The 25,629-nt window shown below is 34.8% G+C and overlaps 2 protein-coding genes across 3 annotated transcripts; both read left to right on the top strand.

Moving 5' to 3' along the window:
• The first annotated feature begins 1,434 nt into the window (after positions 1-1,434).
• On the top strand, positions 1,435-6,933 carry LOC107856148 (protein NRT1/ PTR FAMILY 1.2). 2 transcript variants are annotated; one of them, XM_016701139.2, is made up of 4 exons: positions 1,435-1,772; positions 1,878-2,095; positions 4,066-4,616; positions 5,962-6,933. In XM_016701139.2, exons 1-4 carry the CDS (start codon positions 1,703-1,705, stop codon positions 6,860-6,862), a joined length of 1,740 nt encoding a protein of 579 aa, XP_016556625.2. In that variant the 5' UTR covers positions 1,435-1,702; the 3' UTR covers positions 6,863-6,933. The 2 variants fall into 2 exon arrangements, with proteins under 2 accessions (XP_016556625.2, XP_016556626.2); XM_016701140.2 differs by having other exon boundaries at positions 1,464-1,772; positions 6,049-6,933.
• Positions 6,934-9,696: 2,763 nt separating this feature from the next.
• Positions 9,697-11,437, top strand: LOC107856135. The gene is made up of 5 exons (XM_047400122.1): positions 9,697-9,898; positions 10,430-10,496; positions 10,605-10,647; positions 10,753-11,307; positions 11,378-11,437. The coding sequence occupies exons 1-5, from the start codon at positions 9,697-9,699 to the stop codon at positions 11,435-11,437; spliced, it is 927 nt and encodes a 308-aa protein (XP_047256078.1).
• The last annotated feature ends 14,192 nt before the right edge of the window (positions 11,438-25,629 follow it).

The raw sequence follows: 25,629 nt of genomic DNA, 5'->3' as shown, positions 1-25,629 counted from the left end.
TTATTAAAAATATATATATAGATTAAAAATTATTGTGATATGATGTAATTATAAAAAAATTAAATTCAACATAAAGTAATCTATCAATTAAACTGATCCAACAAACTAAAATAATTAATCAGATATAATTTTGACTTAGATGCATAAATATTAAAGTATTTGAATAGCTAATTAATACAAGAACAGACACATGTTTATTTGTTAATCATGAAATCTGAGTGAAAATATCAATAGTAAGCTCAATGTTACGTTATGAACAGGCACACATAAGATTCTATTATCCAAAAATTACAAATTTTATAATCAAAACAAAAAGTTGCAAGCAGAAATTTAGAGTTTAGCAAATAATAAATACACAAATTGATAACTAAAATATTTATAAAAATTGTTGGTGAATCATACCTAAAAGAGAAGGAAAGCAAGTGAAGAGGGAGAGAGAGAGAAACGTGAAGAGAGGGAGAGATAAAGTGAAAAGAGAGAGGAAATAATAAAGTGAGAGAGTTAGGGATTATGTTTTAAAAAGAGTCTGAATGTTATTCAGACTTCTTTTCATATCTGATCCATACAAATGTTTTCAGATACATTAAGAGACTTTTTAAAAAATAAACAAATGAACTTAATGAGCGGAAATCTGAACCATTCAGATTCAGACCTCCATTAAGTGCAAACAAATAAGGGCTTAGAGTGGAAGTAAAAAGTGAAACCGAGGGAGTACATAAAACAAACACTTTTTTTTATCTTTCTTCTTGTAGGGTCCATTTTAAAAAGGAGAGTGGACAAAAACAACACTTTAAATTAAATTATTTTCATGAAAATAGTCATGAAATTTAAATTTTACTCTCTAGTCATTTCAATTTACTGACTTGTTCCATACAATTTCTACACACCTTCTGTACAGTTTCTATACATATCTTATACAAATAAATATTTTATATGAAAATTATACAATTTTGATATACAATTTGTACAATAACTGTACATTTTCTTGTACACATTTTATACAACAATTATATAATTTTCATAAATTTTTTATATATTTTTTATACATATACATATTGGATAAAATTATACAATTTATATAAATATATCTTATATAGATATATATTCTATTTAATAATTATATTATTTTTGTATAATTTTATTATTATTTCTAAACAATAAAAAAAACCCAGAATATTTGATAGTTAAAAAATTTATAGCAAAAAGAAATTAAAATATTTTTAAAAGCATCGAAATACCTAAGTTGAATATTATATTAATATTGTATATAAATTGTATCAATATTGTATATACATTATATATGGATTATATAAATTAAAATAATTTAAATTAGAAAATAACTATAAAACGAAAATAGTATACCTGATCAGTCACTTTTTGAAAAATTTTCAAACTTAGCTATTTATTTAAAAAAGTGATATTGATTGTTAAAAATCCCTCTCACTACCTGCTTTAAGTAATCAAATTGTATTTGTCTCGGGAGCTATATTCTATGGTAAGTGCGGAGTGGACTTGATATTAATCAATGGCATTTCAATGCTAGGTGAGAAGGAGAGGACTTGATGTGGTTGCTAAACAAACTTCCAACCTCAAGAGGCTCTTGAGACAATCCTTTCTCTTCCTTTACACTCCCACTCTCTCTCTCTCTTTTGGTCAAGTTAAAGCAAAGTCGAGAGGGAAAACTGAGAGAGTGGAAGTGAAAATGGCAACAGAAACACAAGTTGAAGAGTATCCAAGAAAGGGTGGTCTTAGAACCATGCCTTTCATCATTTGTACTACTTTCTCTTTCTTTCTTTTATTTTCTTAAAATTGTTTACATGCATTTTAACCTATAGTGATTGTTTCAATCCTTTTTTATTTTTTTTATTTTTTTGCAGTGAATGAATCATTTGAGAGGATAGCAAGTTATGGTTTAGGTCCAAACATGATAATATACTTGATGACATATTATAACATGAGTGCTGCCACAGGAACTAGCATTATTGGAATATGGAATACACTATCAAGTGGGTTGGCCATTGTAGGGGCAATTATTTCTGATTCTTACTGGGGTCGGTTTAAGGCTGTTGCCCTTGGATCCATCTTCACTCTTATTGTAAGTCGTGCTATTTCACAATTTCAAGAATATATTTTTCTTTTGCAATACGTATTGTCTCATCAGTTAGAGTCAACTCTTATATATATTGAATCTTGAAGTTCACGCCATATTGCGCTCACCTTAACTATTCCAATGTAATAGCTCACCTTGAATAATTCTTTGTGCTAGGATTTGAACCTTGGTCTACAATGGATTTGACCCACTACAGCCTAAGGTGTTTATCTGTAGTGTCATAATAAATGAGTGGCAGGGTGAATGAATTACAGGTGAAAGAGATGGATTCATGTCTTAGGGATACTCAGATTGAGTCCTTTTTGTGAATGTTTAATTTTGATAGCTCAACAATTTGTCATAAGGGATAGCCTCTTGAATTTGCTCTGATAGTTTCTTGTCCTTATTTTTCCGTTAGTATTTGTTGTTGCTTGTACTTTGACTATCATATTATTGTATTGTACTTGTTGTCCTGTTACTATCTGCTATCTGCTGTTTTGTTATTATCTGCTATTTTCTATACTACTGTTGCTTTTGTTTTTTGTTTTTGTTTTGGACCACTTTGGAGGATTCAAGGGTCTAACGGGAACAACCTCTCTACCTCCAAGGTAGAGGTAAGGTCTGCGTATATTATATCCTCCCCAGACCCACTTTATGGGATTATACTCGGTGTTTCTGTCGTTGTTGTAAATAGCCTCTTGAATATAGGTAGACTCAGTAAAATTACTATTTTCATCAGATGAATAGCTTCTTTGTTGCTCTTCTCGACATAGTTCAGAATCATTTATGTTGATTTTAGAGAACGAAACTTCTGAGATAGTTGAAGTTAGTTGAGATGTCCAGTTTGTTGTGTAAATAAATGAACAATCATATACCAAGTCAATGATAATAGCAACGAGACAAGTATTTTACTTCTCATATTGGCAGGGGACAGGGGTTACGTGGAAGTTACATTTGCGTAGTATTAAGAGTCCCACATCCGCACATTGGAAAAGGGAAGGGCACCCTATGAGCAAGCTTTGGGATTGAGTTAGGCCCAAGATCCAATTCTTCACACGTGCCACTCAGCATTCCACGTTCCCAAGCGGTGGAAATTTCCGTTTTTTTCGTGTAAATAAGTAAATCTCTTCCTCTTGTAGTCTCGACTCCACAACTCTCACCACTTCGTTTAGGTTATATTTGGAGAACTCTCATGATTGTCTCTAAAAGACAACAAACAAATGGTGAAGTTTACTTTTAGGAGAACATCAGGGGGTCGAACCTTTGCATAGACAAAATAGATGTGATATTGTCTATGCAAATTATAGACAACATAACCGTGATTAGAACCGTGAGCCATTGGCCTTCAAGAATTTCTCCATTAAACAAAAAAACAAGATGGGAGAATTAAAAATGATATTCCTCAGTAGCATGGTGGGTATGTCAATTTTGTTCTAGTAATCACGTCAAGCCACTTGGAGGAGACCTTGCAGATTGATCCTGTTTTTCACTATACTCATTAGAGTGAGAAGCATTACCCATACATTAATGCAATCAATGCAGAAGATGCCTGACCAGCGTATGTTATCTGAATGTTGATCATGGTATTTGCTTCTGATATTTTTTAAAAATAGTTCTTACTGTTGGTTGCGTATATTGATTAGAAAAGACGACTTTCCAGTACCATAGTACATAGCACACTAGCTCCAATTTAGCAGACAAGTGAAGATTCCTTAGCCAAATTTTTTTTCCCTGTTTAATTTTCTCGTCAATACTTTGTTCCATCTATCTAGAAGCTAGGTAATGCGATTTGTTAAAGTTAATCTATTCAGCATTCTTGTGCATCGTATCCTTGGCTTTCTGCTGTAAGTAACTGCAGCTTGAATTCTCATAAATTAAATTATCTTGATGCTCGACTAATTAATTAATTGCATATCTTTGGTCAATTCTCATATTAGACTTATATGGCCACAAAGTTTAACGTTCTTATTGAATAGGGAATGATTATACTATGGCTCACAGCAACGATTCCGCAACTCAATTCTTTATCCTGCTCTCAGTTCCAACATGTTTGTAACGGAACAACAGCACTCCAACTTGCTGTGCTATTTTCATCTTTTGTGTTTATGTCCCTGGGAACTGGTTTTGTTAGACCTTGTTCTATAATATTTGGTGCTGATCAATTGGAAAAGAAGGACAACCCCGGGAACCAGAGGCTTGTTGAGAGCTATTTCAACTGGTATTATGCTAGCACAGGGATTTCAACTATTCTTGCAGTTACCATTATTGTTTATATTCAGGATCGTTATGGTTGGCAAGTTGGCTTTGGTGTCCCTGCTATCCTCATGTTTTTGTCTGTCTTAATGTTCCTGATTGGTTCTACTCTTTATGTCAAAGTGAAACCTAAAGAAAGCTTGCTCATAGGATTACTTCAAGCAGTTGTAGCAGCTTCTAGGAAAAGAAATACCAGTCTTCCGTTGACTGATTGTGATGACTACTATCATTGGCCACTTGAATCAGAGAAGGTGATGCCATCAAATGACTTCAGGTCAGTGCCTCCATCTTTTCATCAATTGTCAATATTCCTTGTTAATAATCTTTTCTCCGATTTTAAGTGCTATATGATTTTGCAGTTCATTGGAATTAGATCCCTTTTTGTTTGCGCTAGTAATGGATGTGTTAACGCGGCGTATCCAAGGGGAGGTGCCGTGGTGTATGCTTTTTGCAGACGATGTAGTCCTGATAGATGAGACGCGAGGGGGTGTGAACGACAAATTAGAGCTGTGGAGGCAAACTCTGGAGTCTAAAGGGTTCAGGGTGAGCAGAACCAAGACAGAGTATGTGGAATGTAAGTTTAATGACGTAAGGCGAGAGAATGAGGTAGTGGTGAGGCTAGAAGCGCAGGAGGTAAAGAAAAGGGATAAGTTCAAGTACCTCGGGTCCGTGATCCAGAGTAACGGTGAGATTGACGAGGATGTCTCGCACCGTATCGGGGCGGGATGGATGAAGTGGAAACTTGCATCGGGGGTGCTGTGTGATAAGAAGGTGCCGCCCAAGCTTAAAGGTAAATTCTATAGGGTGGTAGTCCGTCCGGCCTTGCTGTATGGAGCGGAGTGTTGGCCAGTTAAGAACTCCCACACCCAAAGAATGAAGGTGGCAGAAATGCGGATGTTGCGCTGGATGTGTGGACTGACCCGAAGGGATAGAGCTCGGAATGAGACTATCCGGGAGAAGGTTGGGGTGACTTCAGTGGAGTGTAAGATGCGGGAAGCACGATTGAGATGGTTCGGACACGTGAAGAGGAGGGGCATGGATGCCCCGGTCCGTAGGTGTGAGAGGCTAGCGTTGGATGGTTTTAGACGGGGTAGGGGTAGACCGAAGAAGTACTGGGGTGAGGTGATTAGGCGGGACATGGAACAGTTACAGCTTACCGAGGACATGACCCTAGATAGGAAGGTCTGGAAGACGCGAATTACGGCAGAGGATTAGGGCCTGTTCGGGTCGCTAATGTAGGGAGGTAATTGGTGGGGGTGTATTCCTGGTATGATTCCGTATTCAATGTTCTGTTCCGTGTTCCGTGTTCTATGTTTGTTACGAATCTGTGTGCTTTCCTCTGCTTTATATTCCTGCATTCCTGCTTTACTCTGTTTTATATTCCTTATGGCTGCAGTATCTATGTTATGTCATCTGCTTCTGTGCTGTACTATGTGTTTGTTTGATATCTCGAAACTTGAGCCGGGGGTCTTTCGGAAACAGCCTTTCTACTTCATCAGAGGTAGAGGTATGGACTGCGTACATCTTACCCCCCCCAGACCCCACGAAGTGGGAATACACTGGGTTTGTTGTTGTTGTTGTTGTTGTTGATTGGAATAAAATTTTATTGTACATTATAGGTGCTTAAATAGAGCTTGCTTGATTCAAGATCCTCAAAGAGATTTGAATCCTGATGGATCATCTTTAAATCCATGGAATCTCTGTAGGTTGGAACAAGTTGAATCACTGAAGGCTCTTATTAGATCACTTCCAATGTGGTCCACCGGTTTCATGATCTTTGTGGACATGAATGTATTCGCATTTTCCGTACTTCAAACAAAGACCATGGATAGACATCTCTTCCCGCACTTCGAAGTACCAGCAGCATCATTTAGTGTGTTCTTGATTATTGCTTTAACTATCTGGCTTACTTTCTATGACCGTGTTTTGGTCCCTCTGCTATCAAAATATACTGGACGGCCAAGAGGGCTAAGTCCTGTCACCCGAATGGGTATTGGCTTAATAGTCTCCTGTATGTCTATGGCATTGACAGCAATAACAGAAAGGGTAAGACGACAGCGGGCAATAGAGGAAGGGCATGAAGACAACCCAAGTGCTTTAGTGAACATGTCTGCTATGTGGTTTGTTCCACAGTATGCACTACTCGGAGTGGCTGAGGCTACCCATGGAGTTGGACAGATTGAGTTCTTCTACTCTCTATTTCCCAAAAGCATGTCCAGCGTCGCATCAGCTATGTACACTGTTGGGACTGCTGTGTCGAGTTTGGTTGGAAGTATTCTGGTGAGTAGTGAAGATTGGCTTACATCAACCGGAGGTAAAACAAGCTGGCTTTCAAGCAACATTAATAAGGGTCACCTGGATTACCATTTCTGGCTACTTGCTTTTTTGAGTTTACTCAATTTCTTGTATTTTCTGGTGGTCTGCCGGTTATATGGACCTGACAATGATGGAACCAGTAGGTCATCTCAAGAGGCAGATGAGAAACACTGTGATTATAGGCTTTTACCTGAATCTTCATGATATGTTGTACTGCATTATGGATTGATGCAACTATTTAATAATTTACCCAATAAAGTGTTTTTATATGTTTAGACCTCTACTTTCTTTGAAGTATTTATGGCGTACCTCAGACAAAAATGTGAACATGCATTTTGGATTCCTTAGTTCTAACACATTATCTTTCTTCAAATGGAGGCATAAGAAAATGGTATTAGTGTGTCAAAGTAGCCTACAGGGATGAATCTTTTGGATTCATTTTCCACAGGACTAGCTTCTGGGCATGTGCATGGTTCCCAGTTCTGTTAGTATAGAGTTTTAAAACATGTGTGTAATGATCAATTATAAATTTAAAGAAAGTGCAAGCAGAATCGATAAATAATTAGCCTACTCAAAAACTTGATTGGTGTGGTGGCCTATATGGCATCTGGAAAGCTAGGAATGAAGCACTATGGAAGCATGGAGTAGATACTGTACATAATGTAGTATTTGAAAGAAATTAGAAGTTTTTATCCGTTGTTGCATTGATTTACATAATAAAATATGAGTTGTACCAAAAATTTCAAAATTAGTGTTACTTACTACAAAATAGCTCTAAGCACTTCAAACCCAAAATCTTACCTAGAGTTGAGCACAAACACAATACATATAAAGATATTACAGTGTAAACGAGAATTGGCCCTTCTTTTAGTAACACAATTCATAGAATAATTTCAAAAGGCTCGTACTGTTAGACTTTATAATATTAAAATACATATTCATATAAATTAATATACATATGAACGCAGCGAAATTTAGGATTACTTCCACCTCCAATCATGATGATCAAATACAGCTTAGTTATACCTTAATATTGAACTACACCAAAAAGAAAAGAAACGATAATGGGAATTTTCAAAACTCTATCTGGTATTTCTTTTCTGAAGTAGTCTGGAATAATGGAAACACACGCTTATAAATAGTCAATCTTGAAACCCCATTGTCGATAGACTCCTAATCCTTCCCATCAAAAAGTAAAAGTCCTTTAAGGGTGCAACCTCATCTAGAAATCTTTTCAAATATTATCACCAAATAATATATATATATATATAAAATGGAAAAGGGCCTAAAATGCGCTTCAGCTATCTAAAATGCTGTAAAAATGTCCTTCATCTACCTATTATGCCTAAAATGTCCTTTCCGTCTACTTATTGGGTCAATTTTACTCTTCCATTTAACAACAACCTTTTGGCTCCACCTCATTTATGACATGACACATTCCTATTAAACAATTAATATTAAATTAAACTAATTAATTTTATCTCAAAACCCAACCCGCCCAGCCAAATAACCCGAATCCGACCTGCTCCAATTCCTTTTAACAAAAAAAAAATTCTCATTCATCGATATCTGCTCATCTCCTCTCTTTTCTCCACTTCACCATTTTCTCAATCCAAAATTTACCTTGGGTTTAACATTCTCACTCTTGGAGGACTTACATTGTAGAAGTAATTTTAGTCCTTTTCAAGTAAGAACCTTTTTTTTTAGCATTTTCAGTTACGATTTTCAGTTAGGGTTTAGAGTTTTGTGTTTGTTTTGTAATATTGTCGCCATTCAATGTATATAGATATTTCTGTATTATTTCATGTGTCATGTGTTTCTTGTAGTTATTTTTTAAGTGGCATCATGTTTATGCTTCTAATTACTTATCACGAATTAGGGTTTTTTATATTGTATCTTAAATGAAAGATTTGTTTTTCCAACATCTATTTCATATCTTTTTCTTTCTGTTCCATGATTTATGGATGGCTGTATGACTTTTAGGTATGTCATGGTTTGATATATTTATGACGGTTAGGTATCTGATATTTTTTTTATTGAAAAAGTGATTCTTTTTTGTTTATTTTTGGCATTGCATTCTCTATGTGGTTCCTATCCCTTTATCCTTTATCATTGTTTGGACATAAAATATTGAAATATTCCCTATTGTTTACTTTCTTTATTGGTTGCTAATGAGTCACTTTCTCTTTGTTTTATGTTTGACATGTGACCCCTTCAAAGAATGGTGGAAAAGGTTGATGTAGTCTTTAACTATGAGAGAAAGTGGGTCCTTACTCCTCAACTTACCTATTTAAATAAAATGGCTCATCTTTAGGAAGACTATGATCCAGATTTGCTCTCATATATAGATATATGTTTAGAGTACACTGAAAAGTTAGGTTTCAGTAAGGTAAAACAATTGCTACGTACAGGGTCATTTGGTGAGCATTATCTCGTTGAGGATGATGCAGGAATTAGAACTTTGCAAACTGCATTGTTTGCTCAATTTGATTTGCTTAAACTTCAACTGTTTGTTGTTAAAGAAGGTGAAAATATTATCCCAGCTCCTGATATTAGTCAACATAATGAACCCTGCGACAGTTGATACATTAACTGATGGTGAATCAAGCGAGGAAGAGAAGGATGAAAATGACCCTGTAGATAGTGACTACAATAGTGATGAGTTAGAATTCCTTGAGAGGGAAAATAAAAGAGAAATCAATGAGAGTCTAGACAACTTCTTAGAGTTGAAAAAGGGAATGGGCTTTAAGGATCTTGACGAAGAAAAAATATTTATGAGCTTTTACTCAATTTTTAAAAAGAGTGGCCTTAAAGTTACTAAAAGTGACCCTACTAGAGTTAGATATAGGTGTGATATTGCTTGCCCTTTTGTATGTCTGATATCAGAAGTTGATAAAGGCTAAGGATTTGAAGTTAAAACCTTGGAAATAGAACATACATGTCATCCATGCATTAAGAATAAAAGAGCCACACAACAAGCTTTAGCACACTATTTCAAGAACAAAGTCCAGAATAACCTTTAATATAAGGTGACTGAAATGAGGAAGAATGTAGATGATAGATTTTCACTTAATGTTAGTTATACAAAGATGAAGAGGGTTAAGAGAATTATCTTGGATAAACTAGAGGGTAGCTTTATTGATGATTTCAACAAGTTGGAAGCTTATGCTCAAGAGTTGAGGGATAACAATTTTGGTTCTGATATGGTGATAAAAATTTCTAAAGATGCATTAGAACAAGGTAAAAGAAGATTTTTAAGAATGTATATGTGCTTTGAAGCTTTGAAAAGTGGTTAGAGAAGTGGCTTGAGACCATTCATAGGGATGGATGGGATATTTTTAAAGGGAAAATATAAGGGAATTTTATGGTGGCCCTTGGACAAGATTCAATGAAGTATTTCTATCCACTTGCATGGGCGGTGGTAGATAGAGAAACATCTAGAACATGGAAGTGGTTTATTGAATTATTGAGAAGTTCATTAGGTTTGGTGGATGGTGAAGGATTGACACTTATGTTTGATATGCAAAAGCTAATCATATATCACTTTCATTATTTCATTTTGATTCTTATTTTGTAATACATTTGAACTATTTTTACTTGTGTTATTGATTGTTTCATTATTTCAGAGGATGATTGATGTTGTTGGTCAATTACTTCCATAAGCACACCATAAATGGTGTGTAAGGCATATAGAAGCCAATTGGGCCAAGACTTGGAGAGGTAGAGAGATGAAGAAGTTAATATGGTGGTCTGCTTGGAGTACGTATTCAGAAGAATATAAAGATCAACTGAAGAGCATGGGTTCTGTGTCTGAACAAGCAGTCAAAGATCTGTTATGGTACCTTCCAAAACACTGGTGCAGGGCCTATTTTAACACAGTGTGCAAGAACTTCACATGTGAAAATAATTTCACTGAGTCATTCAACAAATGAATTGTGGCTGCAAGGGAAAAACCAATTATTAAGATGCTGGAAGATATCAGAATCAAGGTATTGCCTCTATGCTTAGTCTCATGTTATGTATAGATTATGAGGAATTGTCCATATTTTACTGTTATATCGATGTCCTTATCTTACCGTTAATATTCTGTATAGGTCATGGGTAGGTTGAAAGATTTTAAAGAGGAGGGTGAAAAGTGGACTGAAAAGTTCTTTCCATATGCCACAGAGTTGTATAATGATTTCAAAATTATTGAACAAGGTTGTCAAGTTCAAGCTAATGGAGACTTAGGGTATGAGGTAATTGAAGGTACTGATAGGCATGTTGCGAGTTTTGCTAGTAAGAGATGCATATGTAGGATATGGGATTTAACAGTAATACCATGTCCTCATGCCATTAAAGCTCTTGAACATGATAAACAAGAACCAGAGAATGAGATACACCAGTGGTATTCAAAACAGACTTACATGTTGCTTTACCAACATAAAATTCATCCAATTAAGGGCGAGAAGTTCTGGAAATTTCATCTTTCACATGCTATGGAACCACCCAAAATACGTAAGATGGTTAGTAGACCAAAACTTAAGAGAGAAAGGGAGAGAAATGAGGCAAAGAAGAGAGAGGGATTATGGTCAAGAAGTAGAAGGAGGCTGAAAATTACATGTGGTCATTGCAGTGAAAAAGGTCACAATCAAAGGATATGTCCTCTGGTAAGTTGCACTAGTCATTATTTTCACTATTGTCTATTTAACTATATAATCATTTTTTCAAATTTTGTAGCTTCAAAGAATAGCAGAAGTTCTTCAAGATTTTGTGTCTTCAACTCAACAAATAAGCTAATCAATTGATATTGTTGATCTATCCAACAAGAAGAGAAAAGCCATGGAAAAATCTGTTGCACCTTCGAAGAGGTCTGTCAAAAATAATATTGTTGCTACTGGCATAGTTCAGAAGTCTATTATACCTTCAAGAGCACTTGTTTATGAAGATGAGACTGAAGATGAGATTGAAGGTGAGGATGAGCAGCCCTTGCTTAGGCCTAGGGATTTATCTGAAGCTAAAATAAAGCTGAAAATGAAGATGTCGGAGCAAAACCCTACTGGTACAAGAGAAATTAACTTCGTGGGTGATGACCGTGATTTTAGTATGCCTACTAATCTACCATATTCACTAAAAAAGAGGACTTGGAAAGACAAATTTTGTGTTACATCAAGTCAGTTGGCAATAGAAAGAAGAAAAAGATCAGCAAACTAAAGACAAAGAGGGGCAAACACTAAAGAATGACAATTCTGCATTATGTAGTGGTTTTAAGTTTTTGAGTATGTTATGTAATGGCTTGACCAAAATGAAATTTCTTGTTTTGGCATCGTGTTGTGAATCAATCTTAAACTTGACTGTATTGGTTCATTTGAAAATATTAGGGTGCTTATTACCTTGACTGTTTTAATATTATGACTAGCTATGTATTTGTGATAGTTTATCTATAAAATGTTATTGCAAAAGGTATGTCTTTTTGAGTTGTGTAAAGTGTAGAATTTGTTGAATGCAGAATTTTGTTTACAGCTGGAGCAGAATGCAGTAGTGAGTGTATAATTATTGTGAATGCAGAACACAGAATGTAGAATATTTCTTGTGACTAAAAACTATATGGTTGGATGGAATTCAACTGTTGATCTCTGATTTCCTCATTAGATTATCATAAAGTGTTCAAATTCCCTGCCCTTTTTATACCGTGGATTAATTTTATGTCAAAAATGAGCCTTTTCAAATCTCACTCATAGTGTGGCTAGCATTCAATAAAGTTTGGTTAAAAGTTCAAATCTCAGTTGAGACAAAAAGTGCTAGGTAATTTTTTTCCATTAGCCTAAGTGTGGCAGAAAAAGTAACCTGGTGCCTCTGCCTATGAGAGGTAGCAGTTATATTGTGTAATAGTTAATTTGTGCAAGCTTGCTCTAACATTATCTTCATAAGACAATATGATGCTTTGTAAACTGCAGAAATACCCACTATTATATGAAGTGGTAACAGAATAGAGAAACAGAGGAATGCTTCTTATGATGTTATAGAAAGGACAATTTTATTGGAATGTGCAGTCTTAATAGTTCAGTGGGGCATTTTGCATCCAGATGCATTAGGTAGAATTGAAATAAAGGACTAAGAAGGTTATTTAAATTCCACTCTGTGACTCTAATATTTATCTAACAACATCACTTTCTAGTGACTATTTTATTTAAATTGATTTACCATATCTTCAAGTCTTCATTTATTTGTATGAACTTAAAACATCATTCCACTTTTACTTACTAATGTTCCATTTTCGATGTTCCTCTTCTGCTAGTACCTAAACTAGTCTAGTTATCGTACATGTAGATAAGCTTAAGTAAGTGAGCTGATTTTCTTGAATCTCAAAACTTATAAACTCAAAATTCTAGTTGTTGTACATGTAGGTAAGCTTAAGTAAGTGAGCTGATTTTCTTGAATCTCGAAACATATGAACTCAAAATTCTAATTATCGTACATGTAGGTAGGCTTCTGTATGATCTGGAATAGAACAATGGCACTCTATATTTCTATACTTTAGATGATAAAAAGAAGTGTAGTATAGCACAGATTGATGTTGGAGTTCTTTCACCAAATTGGCTTCCTGGAGCTACTTATCTTGGACAATAATTATTTGATGAATTTCTCTGCAATATTTGCCAGAAGGTTGATTTCATTTGGTATGATGAAGATGTTGTTACAAAATAACCAGTCCATTGGATTTTCTATAACGGTACATATCCTCAATTTGCCTTTCTTTTCTACTCTGGTAGTACTGTGTTTGGATATATTATGTTTGAAGTTGAAAATCGGTAAGAAGTTGAAGTTGTGTTTGAACGTGCATTTGCTTAAAGAACTGCATTGGATTTTCTATACCGGTACATATCCTCAATCCACCTTTCTTTTCTTACCGTTTGAAGTTGAAAAACAGTAAGAAGTTAAAGTTGTGTTTGAACGTGCATTCGCTTGAATATACCATATAAATAAGGTGATAGTACGTTTTTCTATTCAGTTTACAAAAGACTACGTAATTATTCCTATTTGAACTTTAATATAGTAAGAGAATGTGGTTGAGAACTATGTTGCTCGAACTCTTAAAAAATGTCATCGGGTGCATGTAGGATCCTTAAAAAATAGTGCATTTTTGGAGGATCCGGCACTGGTGCAGCAACATTTTTGAATAGTCTGAGCAACTTAGGTTGAGAACATTGCAAAGAAGAATATAAGCCATGTGGATGGAGTATTCTAGAACTTGTCAGACCAAATAGGACGAGAGCCCTTTAATGGCTCTTATCTTCTCTGCCAAGGCGAGCCAATCAAAGTGTCTTAATTCACATTACACGGGACAAAGTAAGGAAGAACTGATTGTTAATTTCCCTACTCCACCCTTTGTAGGATAACAATATGAATTTAACAAGTATTATGCCTCAGTCCCAAATAAGTTAGGGCCAGCTAGGATAACATTATGAATGACATTTCGTTGTTGTTCAATTGGTGAAGTTTAACCTTTCACTAGCAACATAATAAGGATGAAAATATAAAAATAATTGTTGTAACAACTACGTTTCTTGATTTTTCGTATGATAAAATATTAAAAGCTACCATACTCCTACTCCAAGTCTTCAACATAGCAAAAGGTTAACACATATTTTGAGAGAAACCATCAATGGAGGTGTAATACCCCGAGAATTTCAACCGACAGTAGAACCATGCTACAAACTCATGAGAAATAAATTTTAGTGATTTGGTAGTTTTATGATCAAGTTTGGTGTGTATTAAGGCCTCAAATATGTCCTAGCTATTAGGCGAATCAAAACATCCCTTACCGATTGAATTCTTGAGAAGGATTTTGGTATAGTCAAATTTAAACAATCATATCTTTTGTTACAGTATGAATTTTTAAGCTAATAACCCACCAACATATAGATAATTGAATTATCTTTCCAACGATACCAATTTTGCCAAAATCCGATATCGGGGTAAAAGGTTATGGCCATTTTACAGTGAGCTATCCGGACTGCCAAAGTGCTATGGGAAGACCAACGGACCGTCGCCCAAACCATCGCAACTAAGGAAGTAAGCCTGTTTTCTTGCCAAAAAGCGATGGGTTGAAGGGACGGTCCGTCCCTAAGGCGACGGTTCATCGCCCAAACTGTCAGGGACCTTCGTTTAGCGATTTTAAGCCATTTTTAAAATGATTTTTGGGTCCTTTGCACTCTTGTTAATACCCAATTAAATCAAATCAAAGCACACAACTTCATATCCATCCATAGCATCAAAATTAGGGTTCCTCTCAAGACAATCTCCCAAGAACAATATTCAAGAACTTCTTCAAGAGTACTCTGGAATCAAAACGTCACCATTCAAGAACCTTCAAGAAAATCCTCCAAGAACTTTCTCAAGGCTTCAAAAGTCAATTTATTCCACTGAATCAAGCCAAATAAGGTATGTGGGGTTTGAACAAGGACACTCCTTTCGTCCTTGTGCCCAAAGTTGTTTTAATTACAAAGATATATAGTTTTATATGTTTTATTATGAAATTAAAGTATGGGTTTATACCCTATGTTATTATTTGTTGAGATTTTGATGGTTTTAATGTTTTAGAAATTGAAGTACATGAGTATGTTGAGATTATAATGCATATTGCTGAAAATTTTCAGATTTCTATATGATTTATGAATCTTTATGATATCGAGTTTGAATTTTGATATGACTTAACCTGAGATTGAATTATGGGTCACTAAGCCCTACTTGAGATTGTAATTTTAAGAAATTTGGTGCTATAAGCACCCATGATTTGAGTATTTTGAGATTATTGAGAAAGTTTTGACCGTGATGGTCATAGTAGCTTTGAAATCCACTTCACTGAATGAGATTACTGATTTTGTAGTTGGTTTCATTATAAACTATGAGATTATTAAATGTGGATTTCCATCAGATGAGCATAGCTAATTAAAAGAGAGTAGTATTTAGCACCAAGTTGGGTAAGTTACTACGGTTTCATACCCTAAAACTATATGCCACCTTAGGATTGAGATTTATGGATCCAAGGCCGAGATAGTGATCACTGAGTTGAGGTTATACTCCAAGAAAAGAGTATGACGCATTTCCCCAACGCGAGGTTTCTTTCTTAGGAGGACAAAACATTGGACTCCACATAGCTCACATGGTGTATGTCGGTTAAGAGAACCTCCCTAATAGTAAGATTTACAGAGTAGTTTCTTAAAGTATTTTCCCTTAAAGAAAGTATTTTCCCCTTCTAGTAAAAGTAAATAACAACTTTTGAATATATTTCTTAAGGTAAGTATTTTCCCTAATGATTTTAGGAACTAAGTGTAAAGGCTCACAAAACTTATTTAGATATTGAATTACTTGAGATTTTTAGTTATAGAGTTACATCTTTAGTTTTCAAAAACAAAGGTGAGGTTTTTTTTTACTTAGCGTATATGAATTGAGATAAAGTATTTCTTATGTAGAAAGCAGATTTTAGATTTCATTTAGTTTACAAGATTATGAGAACAAGAAGAGAATACAGATTTTAGAACTAAATATTGTGGCTCATAGATCTGTAAAGCATGTTTTGCTTCTTATTGCTACTTATTTTAGTATTTCAGATATTCTAGCTTGTATGAGTCACTAACATTTAGCATGTATTGTTTTATAAATGATGACTATGAGATATGTTTTTACTTATGCATTCACTCCTATATACTCAGTACATCCTCAAAGCACTGATCGACATATATGTTTATGTGCTATATTGTCACATAATATAAGTACAAGTTTTAGCATGCACATTTAGACTCCGACATTTGTAGATTCCAGCCTGTGAGATGATGAGTCCTCCTACTTTGGAGACTTCAATTATACTTATTTATATTCTTTACTTTCTCATTCATACGTATTGATTAGTGATTATTGGAGTAGCTTCCCAGCTGTCTATTATCAGTATTAGTAGAGGCTTCATAGACAGACAGTAGAGTTAATGTATTCAATTTTAGTTTTCTTTGTAAAAGCAGAGTTGTAATCATGTGAATTCAGTTTTGTATTGAACTGATTTCAGAAAAGAGTTATCTTCCACTGATTTTGTACGAATTTAGCTATTTTATCTAGTTGCTTATGAGTTATGCCAGTAGAAGGGTTATCTTGGGGTCACTTATGATCCTAAGCATCGTGTGACGTCTTAGGATCCATTTTTGGGGCGTTACTAACTTGGTATCAGAGCACAAGGTTCAAGTATGTTAGAGTGTTTGTGAAGACGTGTCTAGTAAAGTCTTGCAGAATGGTACGAAGACGTCTGTACTTTTCTTCAAGAGGCTACAGGGCATTTTGGAAATGTCTTCATTCTTTCAAGTCTCAGATCGGGCTATAGGAAATTTCTCTAAGAAACTTAAACAGCTTCTAATCCTATTCTATTCAAGCTATCCCTGTCTCATTTTCAAGGTACCAGAAACAGTCACGCTTAATTCTCCATAGATAGTTATGGGATTATAAAAAGTTTAGAGAGTATCCTATCAGTGCTTTTGAGTTTCGAAGATTGAAGTGCTTTATCTTGAACTTATCCCAAGTCAGATGTGCTTTCAGATTCCTCCCTAAAATCCATAATGTTAATCTATACTTCTCTATCTATGTAATGTTCTGGAGATAACATGATTGGCAAGTTCCAATTTTTTCTACTGATAATGCTCTCAGATTTTCCAGCAAAAAGTTTTAGAATGCACTCAAAAGGTTTGAGAAGAGCTCTTTGGTGTGTCATAAGTCCCTCAAGCTAAAAGTTATGTCCTCATTCTTATGAGTTGTTTAGTTAATACAGAATTAGATATGTATTCAGATTGCCTATTGACCCTTTTAATACAGATAATGCTCATGAGAGGAGATAGTATGAACCTAGATTGTTAAGTGTAGTGTGCAATCAAAGGATATTATAAACTTCAATGTTATGATTTATGAATAGTAGAACCTTATTATAGTTGGAAGTATGGGTATAGAAGAGCAGTGTCAAGAAGATGTGGGAATGACGATTGGTAGGAAGTATAGATGTAAGCTTATGTATGTTATCGAGATGCATTAAGGTGATATGTCCTTGTGTGTTAGTTTAGTGGAAGGTAGAGACAGAGTTATTAGTAAGGTAAATTGTTGTTGCTTGAAGTATGGGAAGAGTTATTGATAGTATTTATTATGTTTGAAAAGTATAGGATATTAATGAAGCGTCTGGTGGTTAAGTGGAATTAATTTAGGTTTACCTTGAGGTCGAAAAGAGGGTGTTTAGTTGAGACTTATAGAGCTATGATAGTAATTCAGATGTATAAAAGGGTAAATAGTAATGAGGTGTAGAAGGAGGATATATTAATGGATTATGATAAGATAGGCCGTATGATTTTGATTGATTATTGTTGCTCGGAAGTTCTAATGAAGTAGTATTTATTGATGTTATATTTTATAGTTTCCAAGGGAGAATTGTTTGTAAGGTGAGTTGTCAAATCATGTATGACACTAGATATTAAGTTTGAACAGTGAGTGGTCACCAAGGTGGGTATAATGATTTCCTGGTTAGTGCGGCTAATTGTATGGGAGTGATTTTGTATGCTTGAACCGTGTATGAAGGAGTTTGAGTTTAGTTATTTGTCATTAAGAATGGTATTGCAAGTATAATGTGCAACTGTATGCTCAAAGTAATATAGCGTTGCTTTGTCTTTCTAAGGTTATTACGTGCTGTGTATGGTTGGTAATACTCTTGAGTTGATAAGTATGAATGAGGTTGTGTAGTATATGGTGTTCTTGTCAATTAACTTGTGGGTTACATGTTGGTGATGTGGTAAGTTAGAGATGTGATATTAGCAGAGTATGAGGGAAGTTTAACAAAGGTTTAGAGATATCCATGTTTAGTGTTAGAATCTAAGTTGGCGAGTGTTTAATTTTTTATATGATGGCTTATGGGGCTAAAGAAATCTAAGATTTTAATCTTAGAAGGAGGTGTTAGCATTGGGTGTTATACGTGAAGATATATTCCTTCAGGATAAGTTTAGTTTTATGTGTATTGATTTTATCCTAGATTCTAGAATAAAGTGATTGCGGTTTAGATTAAAGTTTATATAGTGGTTCACAGACTGAGAGTGATGGCTTAAGTCTAAGGGGGAGATGGTAGAAGGAGTAACCAAGTCAAACTTTCAAATTCTTATTGAAATACCTGTGTAGTGTAGAAAACTCGTAAGAGAGGATGATGCCCAACCCATTCTTATTTTAGTATTTCCAGTTATCCCAATACCTATCATGCCTTATGTTTCAGTTCCATGATCATAGTTTATGTTCATGCATGTGCTAGAGAATCATGTACCTTCCTAGTTCCCAAAATGAGGAGTTCCAGTTCTTTCAACAGTTGGAATCACATTCCATAAGTGATGAACTCCAAATTTAGGTCATGAAGCTCATGACTCATATACTCAAGCTTTATAGCATGTTCAGTTTAAGCACTCAAGCAATACTCTTAATGATCAGCGAAATTCGGATTTATATCATGCATTTCCTCAGACCAGACCTTTTTGATGAGTTCATGATGTTAAATATTCTATTTCTCAAGCCCCAGTTGAGTATCAAGTTATACATAGTATCCCTTCATGTTTCAGGTCCTCATGTTCTAACCTTTTATTACCTTTCCTTAGGTCAAGATAGTGATCACAAACAGTTGTCTGGATGGGCGAGAGTAAATATTTCTTGTTAATGGAAGATTGTTGTATGCTTATTTTATCTAAGGCTATAAGTATGAAGCAGGATTGAGGCCAAGTCATTGATACACGTCATGGTTAGTTAAATTTTTATATGCTATGTGTGAGTAGTTGAAATTTTATGTATGTCTTCTTAAGAATAGTACATGGACATTGTTCTTGATAGAGGTTTGTAGGATATGGAAAAGATACTTTGTGAGCTTTTGTTTAGAAGTGCCATATGGGGTTATGAAGATAGGCTTGAATGTTATGTTTGTATACATGCGGAGGGATGCATGGAGCGTTAGTGAATGTCTAATACTAGGTGAATTGTAGTTGTTGGAGTGCTAATGAGGATTATTCTATGGATAAGAAGTTGTGAAAAGTGTAGAAGCGTGTGAATTCATGATTCTGACTGGTGTTATGTTATGGTGTTATGTGTGATACCTTGTGATTTCGAGTTTGGCTTGACCATAACGAGAGAGTTGGATTTAGTTAAACTTTGGTAGATGGATTTGTCAGCGGCTATGTGAGAATTATAAGTTGAGTCAATGAGTATGGTGTTTAAGGGGAAAGTTTAGCTGAGAGAGTATTTTAGAAGTATGGCTAAACTTTAAAGTGAGAAGTTGCATTACTTGAGGCCTAGTACTTCTATCCCGACTTATGATTCATAGGTCTATGTTCCATGCTATAGTTGGAGCAATGTTGTAATTCCTTATTCTGAGGTCTTCTTCAGATCATGCCCAGAGTCCCTTACTCTCTAATGGCCTTAAAAATTTGTTAGAAAGGTGTTGAAGAAACACCCAATTTGGGGGAGAGTATTCGACATGATTCAGTCCGTGCAGCTTGAAATCCAGTTTACATCATCTGATTTAGTCTAGTTTCACTACCTAAAATTTCATGAGTATGACCATTTCAAGAGATAATTTATTCGCATCCAAGTAGATTGTAAAATTTAGTTCAGTACATGCATCATGCATCAGTTTTAGATTCAGATATTAAGTCATGGTTCAGTCTGTAAGTATCCTGTATATTATCTTAAGTCTTTTCTAGTATTTCAACCAAATTAGTATCATTCGAGGATGAATGTTCCCAAGGGAGAGATATTGTAATACCCGGTGAATTCCAACCAATAGTAGAACCATGCTTCAAACTCATGAGAAATAAATTTTAGTAATTTGGTAGTTTTATGATCAAGTTTGATGTGTATTAAGGCCTCAAATACGTCCTAGCTATTAGGCGAATCAAAACATCCCTTACCGATTGAATTCCTGAGAAGAATTTTGGTATAGTCAACTTCAAATGTGCATATATTTTGTTATACTACGAATTATTGAGCTAATAACCCACCAATAGATAGATAATTGAATTATCTTTCCAATGATACCAATTTCGCCAAAATCTTATATCGGGGTAAAAAGTTATGGCCATTTTACAGTGGGCTATACGGACCGCCAAAGTGCGATGGGAAGGCTAACGGAAAGTAGCCCAAACCATCGCAACTAAGGCAGTAAGCCTGTTTTCTGGCCAAAAAGCGACGGTTTGAAGGGACAGTCTGTCCCCAGGGTGACGGTTCATCGTCCAAACCGTTGGGGACCTACATTTAGCAATTTTAAGTCATTTTTAAAAGGATTTTTGGGTCTTTTCCACCCTTTTTAACACCTAATTAAATTAAATCAAAGCACACAGCTTCACATCCATCCATAGTATCAAAATTAGGGTTCCTCACAAGACTATCTCCCAAGAACAATATTCAAGAACTTCTTCAAGAATACTCAGGAATCAAAATGTCACCATTCAAGAACCTTCAAGAAAAACCTCCAAGAACTTTCTCAAGGCTTCAAACGTCAACTTGCTCTACTGAATCAATCCAAATAAGGTATGTGGGGTTTGAACAAGGATACTCCTTTCGTCTTTGTGCCCAAAAGTTGTTTTAATTATAAAGATATATGGTTTTACATATTTTCTTATGAAATTGAAGTATGGGTTTATACCCTATGTTATTATTTCTTGAGATTATGATGGTTTCAATGTTTTAGAAATTGAAGTACATGAGTATGTTGAGATTATAATGCATATTGCTGAAAATTTTCAGATTTCTATATGATTTATGAATCTTTATGATATCGAGTATGAATTTTGATACGTCTTAACCTGAGATTGAATTATGGGTCATGAAGCCCTACCTGAGATTGTAATTTTAAGAACTTTGGCTCTATAAGCACCCATGATTTGAGTATTTTGAGATTATTGAGAATGTTTTGACCGTGATGTTATAGTAGCTTTGAAATCCACTTCACTGAATGAGATTACAGATTTTGTAGTTGGTTTTATTATAAACCACGAGATTATTAAATGTGGATTTCGATGAGATGATTATAGCTAATTAAAAGGGAGTAGTATTTAGCACCGAGTTGGGTAAGTTACTATGGTTTCATACCCCAAAACTACGTGCCACCGTAGGATTGAGATTTATGGGCCCGAGGCCGAGATAGTGATCACTGAGTTGAGGCTATACTCCCTGGAAAAAGTATGCCGCCTCTCCCCAACGTGAGGTTTCTTCCTTAGGAAGACAAAACGTTGGACTCCATGTAGCTCGCATGGTGTATGTCGGTTAAGAGAACCTCCCTAATAGCAAGATTTTCAGAGTAGTTTCTTAAAGTATTTTCCCTTAAATAAAGTATTTTTCCCTGCTAGTAAAAGTAAACAACAACTTTTGACTATATTTCTTAAGGTAAGTATTTTCCCTAATGATTTTAGGAACTAAGTGTAAAGGCTCACAAAACTTATTTAGATATTGAATTACTTGAGATTTTTAGTTATAGAGTTACATCTTTAGTTTTCAAAAACAAAGGTGAGCTTTTTTTTTACTTAGCGTATATGAATTGAGATAAAGTATTTCTTATGGAGAAAGCAAATTTCAGATTTCATTTAGTTTACAAGATTATGAGAACAAGAAGAGAATACAGATTAGAACTAAATGTTGTGGCTCACGAGATTTGTAAAGAATGTTTTACTTCTTATTGCTACTTATTATAGTATTTCAAATATTCCAGCTTATGTGAGTTACTTACATTTTGCATGCATTGTTTTATAAATGATGATTATGAGATATGTTTTTACTTATGAATTCACCCCCATATATTCAGTACATCCTCAAAGTACTGATCCACATATATGTTTATGTGCTGCATTATCTCATAATGTAGGTACAAGTTTCAGTATGCACATTCAGACTCAAACAGTTGCAGATTCCAGCCTGTGAGATGATGTGTCCTCCTACTTTGGGACTTCAGTTATACTTATTTATATTCTTTACTGTCTCACGTATTGATTAGTGATAGTTAGAGTAGCTTCCCAACTTTCTATAGTTAGTATTAGTAGAGGCTCCACAGACAGATAGTAGAATTAGTGTATTCAATTTCAGTTTTCTTTGTTAAAGTAGAGTTGTAATCATGTGAATTCAGTTTTGTATTGAACAAATTTCAGAAAAGAGTTATCTTCCACTGATTTTGTTCAGATTTAGCTATTTTATTTAGTTTCTTATGAGTTCTACCAGTAGAAGGGTTAGCTTGGGGTCACTTATGATCCTAATCACCGTGTTACGTCTCGGGACCCATTTTCGGGGCTTTACAGGAGGACAGGAAAAAGAAGCAAGTTCCCTAGCTAGAATAAATTTCCACTCCAATCCAATGATTTGAATCTAAACCTTCTTTTTTGTTGTATGAAGTTTGGGCTTATTGACCAATATTACCTCATTTCTGTTAGAATGTTTAATTTTGATTAGGGGTCTCAATGGCTTATCGCTTTTCAAGATGATCCTGTATGATTTTGCAAAGAGGCTTGGTGGTGTAGGCATTTTGAAATAGACTAAAAGAAAAGGGAAGTATGGCATGTACTTTGAGGATATGGGCGACGGCGAGGTGTTTGAAGCTTTTCTATCGCATTATCATAAAGTTCAGCATGTGCAGTGTCTTGGGTAGTCATTAAGACTCAGCAAGCTGTTTGAACATTTTAGGTCACTGGAGCATCATGATTTTTGGTTCTTCTATTGTCTCCTGCTATGCAGTTATTTTTCTGTTAGGCTAGATATATGTGGCTTCTGTTACTGCTTTCACTAAAGTAGATGCTACCCTTGCCATGTTGTGATAGGGTTGCATTATTTTTTTTTTATCAAGGATAGACAATTATTGTCCAATACTTTCAACCGCCGACAAAATAAGGGACGAAAAAAAACTGGGGTAGCTTGTCAAATTACTTGGAATCACGCATTAACTTTCTTATTCACATATGTGTTATAGTCAAACGTCTCTATAACGATGTTGTTTGTTTGGATAACTTTTTTCTTGCTGTAGCAAAATTTTGTGATAGAGAACATATAATATAACATAAGATGAAAATACGATCCCAGAAAAGACTTTGTCGTTATAATGAAATATTATTAATTGTTATAGAAGACGACTGTTATAGATATCCAATACAGTTCAAGCACCCCATTTAGTTTTTAAGTCCTTCCTTACTGAAAACACAACAAAGATTGTTCACTTAATACAAAAAATCCCCCTATTTGTAATATAGACTTTGTACAATTTTTACCGAATTATTCCAGACCTATGATGCGTCGACTCTTCAAAAATGATGATGGGATCCTCCATAAGTAGTGCATTTTTGGAGGACCCAATATGGGTGCGGCAACCTTTTAGGATAGTCTGAGAAACATAGCCCAGACTAGTTCTATTGCAAAGTATTGCTGAACCAAGTATTCTAAAATGGTAACATATTTTTTCCATATATATATATATAGACATCAACACAAATTCTGCGCTGGAAATAAAAAATGGATTTTTACGTCAACCTTGTTCTTCTTACGAAAAGTTCAGCTTCATTCATCATAAAAAATGACCTGACAGACCAACGACATTCATGGATTAGTCACTAGGAGTAACCAGATACAATAATATCTGTATTTGATGGAACTACATAAGGACTAACGTGAGTTAAAGAAAGCTGAATTGTTACACTATACTTCTAATGACATGAGATGTAATCTGTTCTTTTGTTAAGCGTATTAGTCTCGACATGTGAAGCTTAACTAACTTTCTGAAACCTAATGTATTCTGTAAAAGTTCAGTTATTTTCTTCCTTTTTCCGTTGATGATTTTGAGTTCTTTGTTCTTATTCTGTTATCCAGCATCACTTTTCGTCAAGTTTTCTTCTCAAACGTTCTGAAATTTAGACAATTCTTTTCGAGTTATGTGAAAATTTTGGCTGGGAATTTTGTATTGAGAGATGGCAGGAAAGGTGAATGCCCATGACCCTGCAAACTCAAGGTAAATTTTGGATTTAGAAGATGGTGAAGTGGAGAAAAAAGAGGAGATGAGCAGAGATATCGATGAATGGGGATTTTTTTTTGTTAAAAGGAATTGGAGCAGGTCGGATCTGGGTTATTTGGCTGGGCGGGTTAGGTTTTGAGATAAAATTAATTAGTTTAATTTATTATTAATTGTCCAATAGAAATGTGCCATGTCATAAATGAGGTGGGGCCAAAAGGTTGCTCTTAAATGAAGGGCAAAATTGACCTAATAGGTAGATGAGAAGGGCATTTTAGGCTCAATAGGTAGATGAAGGACATTTGTGCATCATTTAGATAGTTAAAGGGCATTTTAGGCCCTTTTCCTTATACAAAATAGTTATATAATTTAATATATATAAATATAAAATTAATTAGTAATATGAGTCATCCTTTTGGTTGGGACCTTCCCTAAAAAACCGCGCATAGAGGTAGCTTTAGTACATCGGGCTGCCTTTTTTTTAATGTGTGTCACACTTAATGAAAATCTAACATTCTCCTGCTTGCGCCACATAGTACTAATTCAGGTGATAATAATTGAAAAATCTAATAAGTACAAAATAGTGTTATTGAAGAATCATGGTGGTCCTACTCATTTTAAGTCGAGTACTTCCTTTCATGTGTCACATGCACAATCCTATCCTGAACTGTAGCGAGAAAAATTCTTTCTCTAGCTTTTGATAAGCTTCTATTAATAACACTATAGTGTTGATCTTTATGGGTTCAACCTTGTGCATCCCCATGGATATTCAGTAGGAAAACTGAATGCGCATTAAAGATAATTTCATATTCATTCCCAAGATTTGACATAAATCAAGTAAACACACTTTATAGATCTAATATCATACATACTCCCAACATGATCCATATAATAAAGTGCTAGCAAGTTAAGGATCAATCACCAAATGAGATGCATTATGTATTCAACAAAAATTTCATTT

The sequence above is a fragment of the Capsicum annuum genome, chromosome 11, assembly GCF_002878395.1.
Source record: "Capsicum annuum cultivar UCD-10X-F1 chromosome 11, UCD10Xv1.1, whole genome shotgun sequence".
Lineage (NCBI taxonomy): Eukaryota > Viridiplantae > Streptophyta > Magnoliopsida > Solanales > Solanaceae > Capsicum > Capsicum annuum.
The sequence above is the reverse complement of the archived record's forward strand: the minus strand, read 5'-3'. Positions and strand labels throughout refer to the sequence as shown.

What these genes read in the sequence shown, in the direction of transcription:
- LOC107856148 (XM_016701139.2), top strand. Translation starts at nt 1,703, where the DNA reads ATGGCAACAGAAACACAAGTTGAAGAGTATCCAAGAAAGGGTGGTCTT. An exon ending in AACCATGCCTTTCATCATTT is followed by an intron (nt 1,773 to 1,877) that starts GTACTACTTTCT and finishes ATTTTTTTGCAG; the next exon opens with TGAATGAATCATTTGAGAGG. An exon ending in GATCCATCTTCACTCTTATT is followed by an intron (nt 2,096 to 4,065) that starts GTAAGTCGTGCT and finishes CTTATTGAATAG; the next exon opens with GGAATGATTATACTATGGCT.
- LOC107856135 (XM_047400122.1), top strand. Translation starts at nt 9,697, where the DNA reads ATGAGGAAGAATGTAGATGATAGATTTTCACTTAATGTTAGTTATACA. An exon ending in TAAAGATGCATTAGAACAAG is followed by an intron (nt 9,899 to 10,429) that starts GTAAAAGAAGAT and finishes GTACGTATTCAG; the next exon opens with AAGAATATAAAGATCAACTG. An exon ending in TGGAAGATATCAGAATCAAG is followed by an intron (nt 10,648 to 10,752) that starts GTATTGCCTCTA and finishes TATTCTGTATAG; the next exon opens with GTCATGGGTAGGTTGAAAGA.